The sequence below is a fragment of the Anolis carolinensis genome, chromosome 2 (assembly GCF_035594765.1).
Source record: "Anolis carolinensis isolate JA03-04 chromosome 2, rAnoCar3.1.pri, whole genome shotgun sequence".
Classification (NCBI taxonomy): domain Eukaryota; kingdom Metazoa; phylum Chordata; class Lepidosauria; order Squamata; family Dactyloidae; genus Anolis; species Anolis carolinensis.
In genome coordinates, this window is record NC_085842.1 from 232,722,389 (window position 1) to 232,735,303 (window position 12,915).

General features: G+C 40.6%; 1 protein-coding gene across 2 annotated transcripts in view; it reads left to right on the plus strand.

The window, feature by feature from the left end:
• The first annotated feature begins 3,362 nt into the window (after positions 1-3,362).
• Positions 3,363-12,915, plus strand: part of slc24a2 (solute carrier family 24 member 2) — a 124,441-nt gene continuing 114,888 nt past the window's right edge. The window contains exons 1-2 of one of the 2 annotated variants that reach the window (XM_008103482.3): positions 3,363-3,693; positions 6,640-7,708. In XM_008103482.3, the coding sequence (XP_008101689.1) occupies positions 6,779-7,708 (930 nt within the window). In that variant the 5' untranslated portion in view covers positions 3,363-3,693; positions 6,640-6,778. The remainder of the gene's footprint in view (positions 3,694-6,639; positions 7,709-12,915) is intronic. The other variant, XM_008103483.3, reaches the window with a different exon arrangement.

Sequence of the window (12,915 nt, forward strand, 5' to 3'; positions counted from 1 at the left end):
TGGAGGGAGGTATTTCAACTTCGGGTAGTGCCATGGCAGGTTACAATGTTAGATGTGATTTTGTGTTTGTTTTTATTATGATTGCTTTTCTGTTTCCAAATTTCTGCAGTCTTGGGGCCCTATCACACAGCCCTATATCCCAGAATATCGAGGCAGAAAATCCCACACTATCTGCTTTGAACTGGGTTAACTGAGTCTACACTACTACACTTTGTATTCCAGTACAAAGCAGATAATGTGGGATTTTATTCAGCTGTGTGAAAGGGGCCTCAATGAACAGGTTTCAATGAGCTGTATACCTTTTTATTCATCTTCCTCTTTTCTTTTTCTTTTTCTAAAGTATTATAAGCTGCTCTGGGAGCCTCTTATGGACAAAGGGGCTTCCAACTGACCAGAAAATAATGGTTTCAGATGTTCTGATGTTATTACTTGCATCTTAATGTGCAGCTCTTCACAGCATGGAAAGTTATCTCCAAAGTCAGCACATTAGGCTACTATTTAAATATATTACCCTACAACACAAGCCAGTTTATTTGATTTTTGTCCACCCTTCCAATTCAATAGGGCCCCTAAGGCAGTTCACACCAATAAATAGTGGAGCTTCCGTTGGCCTAGGGGATAAAAGCCTTGTGACTTGGGTTGCTGGCATAAAGGCTGCCAGGTTCAAATCCCACCCAGGGAGAGCTCCCTCTATCAGCTTCAGCTCCATGCGGGGACATGAGAGAAGCCTCCCACAAGGATGGTAAAAACACCAAACATCCGGGCATCCCCTGGGCAACATCCTTGTAGATGGCCAATTCTCTCACTCCAGAAGCAACTCCGGTTGCTCCTGACACGAAAAAAAAACAATAATACATCGGCCTCATTGGGACCATTTCTATGACCTCAAAGCACACTGTAGCCAACTCAGTTCTTATTTAAGGGGTTACAACCATCCACAATTTCTTTTTCCTCCCACCTCTCTCTTCAGATATATGTTTTTACTGTAGGTTTCGTCCTCTCTTCCTTGAGATTTCAGTCTTTTTGACCTATGCAAGGGCAAGAAAGAGAAGTGCTCAGCAACCGCAGTAGATGCGAAGTGATGATAATGGGATATTCTGTTGCCTGGGTTTGTGAATCTTAGTTCCTCCCCATTAGAAGGGCAATGCTTTCAGCTTTCAAGGGCAAAGAAGAAGATTGCAGGTCCAAGAGGAGTGTGCTTCTCAAGTGTTAAGGTGAAAATCCTGGTTCTAAATAGCACATATATTTCTAAACAAACAATATGCTTGCTTTTATAAGAGCAGTTCAAAACACATCCTTAAGGTACCATATATACTCATGTATAAGTTGACCTCATGGTTTAGGGTCAGTTGCCCTTACCCTAAACCAGTGTCTATCATCAGCTTTGTACTGGATGAGAGCAAATAAATTGAAACTTGTATTGTCGAAGGCTTTCATGGGGTGTTGTGTGGTTGTATGCCAAGTTCTAGCAGCATTTTCTCCTGACATTTCATTTGCATCAGGGGCAGGCGTCTTTAGAGGATCCTGTGAGGATTTGTAAGGAGGCACCATGATGTAATGAGTTGTCTGGAAAGGTATTTGTCAACAGCTGATTGGCTGAACCAGTCAGGAACCAGAATTCTGATTGGCTACTGTCTCTAGCTTGGTGCTGAGACAAACCGTTTTAACTGCCATTTTCACCTCGGAGGGGAAAGAGAGTGCTGTCTAGAAATGGTCAGGAAGGAAATGGCTGCCAACTCTCTAAACTCTGATTATTTATAAGGCAGATGAATCATATTTAAATACAGTAGAGTCTCACTTATCCAAGCCTCGCTTATCCAAGACTCTAATGTACTGTTTAAAGGGACTGTTTATTTCCTCTGTGAATTCTCTGTGTGAATTCAAAGAGACTGCTGTATATATTGTTGCCCTGTTTGATCTTTTGAATTGGAGTAAAGATACTACAGTAGAGTCTCACTTATCCAAGCTAAACGGGCCAGCAGAAGCTTGGATAAGCGAATATCTTGGATAATAAGGAGGGATTAAGGAAAAGCCTATTAAACATCAAATTAGGTTATGATTTTACAAATTAAGCACCAAAACTTCATGTTATACAACAAATTTGACAAAAAAGTAGTTCAATACGCAGTAATGTTATGTTGTAATTACTGTATTTACGAATTTAGCACCAAAATATCACGATATATTGAAAACATTGACTACAAAAATGGCTTGGATTATCCAGAGGCTTGGATAAGCGAGGCTTGGATTAGTGAGACTCTACTGTATTACTTGTTACACAAGCCTGAGTGACACTTTATTATACTGCAGGGTTTATCTTGATTCAGAAACTGTGGTAAAGCTTCTATTTATTTACATCTACAACCTCCAACAGATCCTTCGTGGTGTCTCCTTTGTGGAGTGGAAAAGTGGGGTATAAATAATAATAATAATAATAATAATAATAATAATAGAGATTATTTATTTATTTATTTCAATTATTTATACCCCGCCCTTCTCACCCGAGGGGACTCAGGGCGGCTTACAAGTGGCAATTGATACAGTTACACTGTTATGTAACGGCATCAATTATGGGCTTTGCACCCAAGAGTTGTAGCTTAAACCAATACTATGTATCCTAACTAAATGTGGGGAACTAGCAATGTTCAGTGTCCCAGGAACTAGAGAGACAGTGTGATATAGTGGTTGGAGCATTAGCCTATGACTCTGAAAACCGGTGTTTGAATTCCCATTCAGCCCTGAAAGCACACAAAATGGCAAGTCACACTCTCTCAGGAAGGCAAAAGACAAAAAAAAACCTCTGAACAAGTCTTGCTGAGAAAACCCTCCTCAAGACTGACATTATTATCATCCTGCTTTTCTCCCCATACAGGGAGTCAAGGCAGCTAATAGTACATTCTTTTTTTTAAATATATTTTTACTGAAGTTTTACCTTATACATTCTTGAGTATTTCAGCACTCCTGTATATATTTTCTGTATCCCTATGCAATTTAACTCATTTTCTTCTAAGGCTTCTTCCTTTACCCCTCTCCTGAGGCCCCTGTTAGGGCACAGTGGGCGTGGCTAGAGGAGGGGGCGTGGTCTCTTCCCAAGAGCCCAAGACAGGGCTGAGCCTCCTCTGAGGCGATTGTTAGAACACGGGGGCGGGGCTAGAGGAGGGGGCGGAGCTCCCGCCCAAGTTTGCGGAGCCTCTCCCGCTATCTCCCATAGCGCGGGGAGGGGGGAAGGGGGTGGCTAGGAGGAATGGGCGTGGCCTCGCTCCGAGCGCGCCAAGGCGAGGCAGAGCATCTTCTCTGGCCCACAAGAGGAGGAGGCGGGGCTTCCACCTGCAAGGGCTGAGTGGGCGTGCCTCCCGCCCCAGGTCTCTCATGGCTGGGAAAGGAGGTGGAGTGGGCGGAGCTTTGAGGAGAGGGCGTGGCTCCCACCTGCCAGGCGCAATGAGGGCGCGGTTTGGGGAGTGGGCGTGGCTTCCTGCCAATGCTGCCACAGAGCCGCCCGTCAGTCAGTCCCGCCCGGAGCTCATCCTGCAGGCAGCGTGGCCGGGAGGGAGGCGGCTGGAAGAGCTCCATCCGAGCCCAGCGTTTCCTTCCAGGCGGGGAGGAGGAAGAGCGACGGACGGGCAGAGCAGCTCCTTTCCCTTCCATCGGGGCGGCCGTGCCTCATGCCCGCCTCTTGCCTGAGCCCGCGTTTGGGTAAGTGGCTCCGAATCCAGTTATTCAAAAGGATTTAGAAGTTAGTTAGTTAGTTGTGCTCCTAATGCAGAGTCCTACAAGGTAATGTGCCTTCGAGTCAACCCCATGAATATCACAAGGCTTTCCTAGGCAAGGGCGACTCAGGAAGTAAGTCCTTCTGAGAGGGTGCTGAAATGAGAATAGTTTGCTGGGAAAAGGGCACAGCGGTGGGTCTGAGGGATTTGAGCAAGGAGAGGCTTAGAGCAGAGTTAATTCCTCGGCCAGAAATACTCCTTCGCTGCTTTTATGTATTATATATATAGTGTATCTATTAGGGAAGAGACAGAAGAATTACAGTAGAGTCTCACTTATCCAACATTCACTTATCCATCGTTCTGGATTATCCAACGCATTTTTGTAGTCAATGTTTTCAATACATCGTGATATTTTGGTGCTAAATTCGTAAATACAGTAATTACAACATAACATTACTGCGTATTAAACTACTTTTTCTGTCAAAGTTGTTGTATAACATGATGTTTTGGTGCTTAATTTGTAAAATCATAACCTAATTTGATGTTTAATAGGCTTCTCCTTAATCTCTCCTTATTATCCAACATATTCGCTTATCCAACGTTCTGCCGACCCGTTTATGTTGGATAAGTGAAACTCTACTGTATTTGCAAATGTTTTTGGTCCCCCCCCCCCCCCAGACAGGTCTGTCAATGGTGGGTGTTTTGATAATCAAAAGAGGAGATGGAACATTTTTAATGTGGGTTGTTGTTTGTTTTCCGGGCTGTATGGCCATGTCCCAGAAGCATTCTCTCCTGACGTTTCACCCACATCTATGGCAGGCATCCTCAGAGGTTGTGAGGCGTGTTGAAAATGAGGCAAGTGGCGGTTTTATATATCTGTGGAAGGTCCAGACTGGGAGAAAGAACTCTTGTCTCTTTGAGGCAATTGATCTCCTTGATTAGCATTGAATCGCCTTGCAGCTTCATAGCCTGGCTGCTTCCTTGTTTATTCATTCAGTCACTTCCGACTCTTCGTGACCTCATGGACCAGTCCAGGCCAGAGTTCCCTGTCGGCCATCGCCAGCCCTAGCTCCTTCAAGGGCAAGCCAGTCACCTCAAGGATACCAGGGCGTGTTAAATCCCAACAAGGGATTCCTCCTCCAAGGCAGGAAGCAGTCAGATTTTGAAGTTGCAAGGCTATTCAATGCTAATCAAGCTGGTCATTTGCAACATTCACACTTGCCTCCAACAGACAAGGGTTCTTTCTCCCACCCTGGAACTTCCACAGATATATAAACCTCACTTGCCTAGTCTCCAATATACCTCAGAACCTCTGAGGATGTCTGCCATAGATATGGGCGAAATGTCAGGAGAGAATGCTTCTGGAACATGGTCATACAGCCTGGAAAACTCACAACAACCCAGTGATTCTGGCCATGAAAGCCTTCGACAACAGATCGAGAATCCTATATCCAAAATGCTTGGGAACAGAAGGCTCTTTTAAATTTCATTTTATTTTGCGTATACATCTGTAATGAGATATCTTGGGGATGGGACTTAAGTTTAAACATAAAATATAATAATAATAATAATAGTAATAATAATAATAACAAGAATAAAAATACATGTCATATACCCTTTATATAGAAAGCTGAAAGATAATTTTATGCACAATATTTTTTTTTAATAATTTTGAGTAGGAAACAAAGTTTGTGTTGCATTGAACTGTCAGAAATTAAAGATGTCACTATGTCAGCCAATTTGGGAGTATTTTAGGTTTTGAAATCCCAAGGGATGCTCAACCTATACTTCTTTATATATTTTTTTGCTGTAGTCTACTTGGAATCAATAGTGCCCTCAACTTTGCTGCTAATAAAACACATCATATAGCATTTGAATATTCTAATTATTTTTCAGGAGACTAAAAGGAAAGTCCATGACTTTTTTTCATTTTGATGCCACAAATGGCATATTGTAATGAACCAAATTGTAGGTAGAGACACGGTTTAGTTAAGGTGCATTGTCTGGATTTAACCAGTCGACTGCACTGGGAATTAACTCACGAAAGTGGCTTAAATCCTAATGTTTCACCTTAGCATGACTGAAGAACTGGAAAGTTCTTTGAATGACATTCAGAATGGCCAGAAGATAATAATAATAATAATAATGTTTGTTGTTGAAGGTTGGAAACTCAGAAGACAGGGGAATTCCTGACATTAAACCATCAGAGCCACCTAACACCTCCCAACAAAGGATCCCCCCAGGCAGGAAGCAGCTAGGCTTTGAAGCTGCAAGTCCATTCAGTGCTAATCAAAGGTGGCCAATTGCAGCATTCACACTTGCCTCAAATAGACAAGAGTTCTTTCTCCCACCCTGGACTTTCCGCAGTTACATCAACCACACTTGACTGGTTTCTAACATACCTCGCAACCTCTGAGGATGCCTGCCATAGATGTGGGTGAAATGTCGGGAGAGAATGCTTCTGGAATATGGCCATACAGTCTGGAAAACTCACTGCAACCCAATAATATGTTTATTTGGAACACAGTTAAAACAGACAGATGCAACACTTCTATTAATACACATAATCATTTGTTTCACTTTGCTGTCAGTAATCTTCAAGTTTCTTTTGCTTCATGGAGTCCATGAAGTAGCCAGATTTGACTTGAAATCATGAAGTAATTGAATTTGAAGAAAATGGTAAACAGGTACACAAATATAAACATTCACTGATACACTGTGGATGAAATTCACTGCAAAAAGACAGACTGCTGCATTTGTGCATGTAAATCCATATTTTCCAGTACTTAATTAAATGTGTTCTTACTGCAAAGTTATTTTTTTCATGTTTTGAAAGTTTTGGAGATTTGGTTTTCTTTAAAAAAATCTACATTGAGTGTCCAATTAAGTAACTTAATGCCTGATCCTATTTCTCTGTCTTTTTAAAATGAAGCATGAACAAGGCACTCCATATGAAGAATAAAAACCCTTGACTCTGTAACCGCACTGCTTCCTTGAACAGTGAAAGAAGAATGAGAGAAGAATCTGTCTGACTCTTAAGATATCGGACCATCGGGCAAAAAGAGCGCAAAATGGCTCAGTGTAAAAACATTGCGGCTCATTTCCTCGAAGAATGGCGCCGGCAGGAACTACCTCTCAGCTGTAACAAACACCGAAATGTCCGGAAAAAGCAGAGACTGATACGAATAATGGGACTGTTTCTCGGCATTGTGGCCATGAGCACGCTTTCTCTTTCCATTAGTGCCTTTTCTCAGCTGGAAGCGTATAGCTCAGAGACAGCCAGCAACGTAGATAGCCAAAAGTTTGCACACACACAGCAGAGGACTCTGTTGGACTTTAAAGATCAGAACCAGAATGGCACCCCAGGTTCATCTGTTTCTATGAAACATGAGGCCGGAAGTGAGAACCAAACGGAGGAACACAAAGGGGAGTATCCCGAAGATCTTTTTTCTCTGGAGGAGAGAAGAAAGGGTGCTGTCATTCTTCATATTTTGGGCATGGTTTACATGTTCATAGCCTTAGCCATTGTCTGTGATGAATTCTTCGTCCCTTCGCTGACAGTCATCACAGAGAAGCTGGCAATTTCCGATGATGTGGCTGGAGCCACTTTCATGGCTGCCGGGGGCTCGGCCCCAGAACTGTTTACTTCTTTGATAGGAGTCTTTATATCCCACAGCAACGTTGGCATCGGGACAATAGTCGGGTCTGCCGTGTTCAATATCCTCTTTGTGATCGGGATGTGTGCTTTATTTTCCAAAGAGATTTTGCACCTGACTTGGTGGCCGCTCTTCCGGGATGTGTCTTTCTACATCATGGACTTGGTATTGTTGATTGTCTTCTTTTTGGATAACTTCATCATGTGGTGGGAAAGTTTAACGCTACTGATTGCTTATATGGTCTATGTGACCTTCATGAAGTTCAACATGCAAGTTGAAGCAATGGTGAAAGGGCTTTTAAACAAGAGCAAAGTGGAGAAAGTCGCGCCAGAACCTGAAGGAAAGGTCAGTGATTTACATGTGTACATGGGAAAAAAACCTGTCTTGGCACTTCTGAATTTGTGCCGTTGTCATTTATGCCTTTGAATCTGTCCTTGATTTGTATTGGATAATTTTCTCCCCTAAAATCTCAAAATGATATAAAGTGTAGAAAGATGTACGAGAAAAAACACATGGAGATAAAAACATACAACATCAACAACAATAATAAATGTATTACCCACTTCTCTGTGAGGCTCGAGGCAGGAGTAATGTTTACAAAGGAAGTATTGTAAAGAAAGGTTTATATTATCTATAGAATTAAATTACACCCATTTATAGTGCATTTGTCCTTGGCAGATTTGATTTAAATCTGTCTATGACCCCTTCCACACAGCTGTATAAAGTCCACATTGAACTGGATTATGTGGCAGTGTGGACTCATATGATCCAGTTGAAAGCAGATGTTATGGATTATCTCTCAATATATTCTGGGTTATATGGCTGTGTGAAAGGGCCATAGGAATCTCCAGGTTCTCCAGTGCAATTCTGTAGTCAATTTCTGTCCAAAGTTGACCATAGAGTCACTCTGGATAATGTAGGCCCCTTCTACACTGCCATATAATCCAGTTCAAAACAGATAAACTTGATTTTATATGACAATGTAAAAGGAGCCTTAGAGGTTCTTAGGGAGAAAACCTTTCTAGGACTCTGGTGAAAGCCATCCATAGCCATCCCAGGGATTTCTGTAGAGGTGTCCTCTCACCAAATATATTTTAATATATGTATTTCATAGAAATACATTTTAATATATCTATTTTACATATTGTTTTATGATGATGTTATTTTAAGCTATGTTGTGCCCCTCCTCAAGCCAGGAGGAGAGGTGGGTAAGAAATACAATTATTGTTACTATTACTATTATATTTAAAAATCACATTTTCACACACTTTTTATACATAATAGGGTGTTTCCCAAATAAAAATGTCTTTGTCCATTAATAAAAAGACAGCAAAGGAGGAGTTTGCCTATTGTCCCCAGACAAGGAATTCCAGCACAACCACCAAGAAGGCCTTTCTGATATTGTCACTAAATGTATCTGAAGATACAAGAGAAGACCTCAAGATCTGAGGCTCATACAGTCCTTCATGCAGATCTGACTCATATAGGATTGGCAGCCCACTGCTTTCGTTGAATAATTTACTTCTGGACTTCTGTCTCTGTTTCTTTCTGTATACGGGGCCTTTAATGTTGTTTACCGTCACAATCAAATTGTTTAAAAAGTTACTAGCTGTTGTGTCACCAGCAAAAACCACACAACAGAAAACTGAAATCAAACACCAATTCAGGACAGGATGTACAAAGACAGAAGAAGCACAATTTAATGTGTGAGGGCGAACTGGGTACCAAGCAAGCCTTTTGGAGCAATGAATGCCAGGTTGCTCTGTTTTATGCAGTAGTGTGCAATACCTTAAAATCTTGTTGGCAGAGGGAGCAGGACTTGAGATAGTGACTTAGAGTGAATCTACACTGTAGAATTAATGCAGTTTGACACCACTTTAACTGCCATGGTTCAATTATATCACTGTGCTTATACCAAGGAAGAAGGAGAGGTGCTTCTAAAATTTACCAAGTCTAGTTCATGCCTTGGTTTTGTGGGAGAGGACAATCATTTCTGCACAGATCAATTTAATTCAGCCCATACTGCCAAATGTATTACTCACAGAGTTAAATCTACACAACTCAAGACACATTGGGTACATCCATAGTGTAGAATTAATGCAATTGGAGATCACTTTAGTTGCTATGATTCAATGCTGTGTAATAATGGGAGTTGTAGTTTTATAAGGTTTTTATTTTTATTTTCTTTGCCAAAGAGTGCTGGTGCTTCACCAAACAACAACTCCCAGGATTCCATAGTATTGAGCCATGGCTGTAAAGTGGTATCAGGTTGCATTAATTCTACAGTGTAGATGCACTGATAGAGGAGCAGGAAGAGAGTTTTCTGAGATGCAAGAAGAATATGAGCTTTAGGGGGCAAAACTATGTCTCTTCAAAGTGTGCTGTGCATTCATACTCATAGCTGATGTCAAGTACATCAACCGGTCGCTATATTTTAGTTTCTACAATTTGTGCAACACTGAAAGGTTTTTTTTAAGCTGATGTGATGGCACAAATTACAGTGGCAATTTAAGAGCCTGTGTGAACTAACCAATACATTGGCATTAGTCATGTGCAGCGATTCTCAAGGAAGACTTAGAGGTGCTCCTTAGAGGATTGCTGCAAATACAAAGGTTTCAGCAATGCATACATTCTTGCACTCATGCTGTATATATTATCCCTGTTTTCTCAACACTGCTTCAGTTCAGTTATTATTTATTAGATAGGTCTAGAAGTGCAAACAGCAAATCAATATAACATGATAAATTTGCTCAAGATTTGCTTTGGTAGTTCTTCCTTTATGTTCAGAGTAGGTACTCATGTTCATCTCATGTAAATCGGAAATTACGTCTTTACTCTTGCAAGAGTTATAGTGGCAATAAGGAAGAATTTCCTCACTCTGATCCATTGTTATTATAATATCTTCTTTATATTTAAGAAATAGGAGATAGACTGTGAATTTCTGTTCAAAATCCTGTCTTTCATCTATTTTGATTCTACTACTCTAGACCCTACAACTTTGTATTAACACATTGTGGTTAAGGCTAGCCTAGAGGAGTGGGACATTTTTATCAGAAAGAAGAGGGACTGCCATGACAAAGCATACATTCCTATAGTCCGTTATCCTATTCCTTTGCCATGTCTGTGTTACATCTGCAATAGCTCTTTAAAAATAAGTGCCATGGAAAATTCTAATTCATAGACTTGGTCATATTTCAAGAAATAGAAATTATTGAGAAGGAAAAATATATGGTGTTCTCTGCAACGTACCTATCATGCATTTCAGCAAGATAATTTCCAATATAATCTTTGAAACTATCAGTTAAATACTAGCAAATTAACAAATTTCAGCTTCTTGTTTATGCCAGATAAATATTCATTAACACCAATTAATTGATTAATATCTAAGGTTCCTATAGGATTCCTTTGTGCAAAAGACAAAACTTTGGAGATTTCCTTATCCTAGCTGTGCTACTATTTGTTTGCTTTTTAACTCCCATGCCTCCCACCTTCGAAAGTTGTTTTAAATATGCTCAAGGAGACATTATGGGCTTTGAAGAATTAGAAAATTAAATTACGCAAGCAGCCTGCAAAATGATGAGGGGACTGGAAGTTATAATTTGTGGCATCTCAGAGTTTTCTATAGGTATCCAGCATGTTTGTCCAACTATATTCCATGCTGGGGTTTTATTTGCTTTGGGTTTTTTTCCCCTTTGAATATTTGGGTTTCATTAATGCTTCTGATTGAAAAAGGATGATGGCATTGGTTACATAAGGAAAAGTGCTTTGAGAACTGAATTTACAACAACAATGGCCTTCGTGTCCACCTTGTATTGCTTTCATACAATGTGCCAACTTGGTTTTTCTTCTTGAAATGAGAACGGTTTATGGTGCGATTCCATATATGCCTCTTCAAATACTCTAAAATCCAGTGGGACTTGCTCCCTAGTAAATGTTTGCTAGGATTGCAATCTCAGGCTACTTTTGTTGCCTCTGGGGAAAAGCGTTGAGCACAGGATGGTTTCATAAAGCACTTCGCCAAAGTCTTGTGTCATCTGTCGCAAGCATTAAATGACTAATCCTAGTGCACATGGACACTGGCTCCTCAAAAGCAATAGAGATTAAAAGCATTGCAGAGGCGGTATTCTTGGTCTTCAGACAATGAGAAGCCTCATGTTATAGCACCCATAATTGGCTGTAGGTTTTGTCCTATTGCAAAGAAAGGACTGGAGTTAAAGGCAGCTCTCAAGGCAATATTCTAATGCAAAGCCAAACAGAATTTGTTTTCAGAGCAAAGTATTTTTCTATTTTCTGGTGGTTTACGTACTAATGGAACAAGAGTGTAAATGCATTAAGTGCACCATAAAATTAAAAAAATCCCAGGGCAATGTTTATTTCCAGGCATTTCTGTTATGCAAAACTAATGAGAAAATTCTCACTCTATCATGCTGCCTCCAGGTATGCAAACGAGCTTTAATATTGCTAAGCTGGAAAGTGGTCAGTCAAGGAAACTGTTGTCCCTGGTATTTATCTTTAAGACTTTGCGTTGTAATCTGACAGCAGGTCAAGGGAGTTCTGAGAGGCCTAAATAAAAAACTGGAGGGCTAAAGGGTTATCCTAGCAACAAATCCCCAATCCCAAACAGTGAAATGTACACAGTCCTAGTTAATTTATTCCTTTATTAAAAATACCTTTTTGATTCTTAACATTTCTACATTGAATCTAATCATTGGGCAGAGAACACGGCATCAACCTGAATGCGCTTAACTATGGAGACAGGAGGTATGATGATGAAGATCCTTGTTCATGAAAAGCAACATCTGATAACATGTTTGAGCATTATGTGAGGCATTGGATATGTCCAATTTATTTTTTGTTTAGTAGAACCAAGCTTATCTGACATATTTTGATACAGAGTGGGAATTGTGCAGCCTTCCAGATGGCATTTGAATGCCTCATTCATCACTATCAGCTGTGCTGATTAGAATTATAGGATTGGATAGGACCACAAGGACCATTCCGTCCAGCTTTTATTATGAAGGAATATACAGTCAAAAACATTCCTGACAGGTAGCCATCCAACCTCTGTTTAAAACCTTCCAAAGAAGGAGACTTACCACACTACAAGGCAGCATATACCATTTCCAAATAGTTTTTAATCAAGAGGTTCTTTCAAATATGTAGGTAAAACTGCTTGTTTTGCATTTTGAAACCAGTACTGTATTCTCTGAAGCAGCAGAAACATTTTTCTTCATCCTCAACCAATGGCTGCTGTTTTTTAAAATCAAAGTTATTTCCAGAAAAGCATCTAGAAGAGGAATGGGAACTTTGTAGCCCCTCAGAGCTTGTTGGACTGCAACTACTAGCATCCTAGTTCAGCATCGTCAGTGGTGAGGAGTGCAGGGAGTTGTAGTTCAGCAAAATTTGGACAGCTATGTGCTTCCTCTTCCCCAATCCCGATTCAATTTAAATGAGTCAACTTTGGGTTTACCAATTTGGTAATCTATAGTGTTATCATTCCTGATGCTCTAGCATAAGCGTGCTAGCAATAAAAATATTGCTTTTCAGAAGAT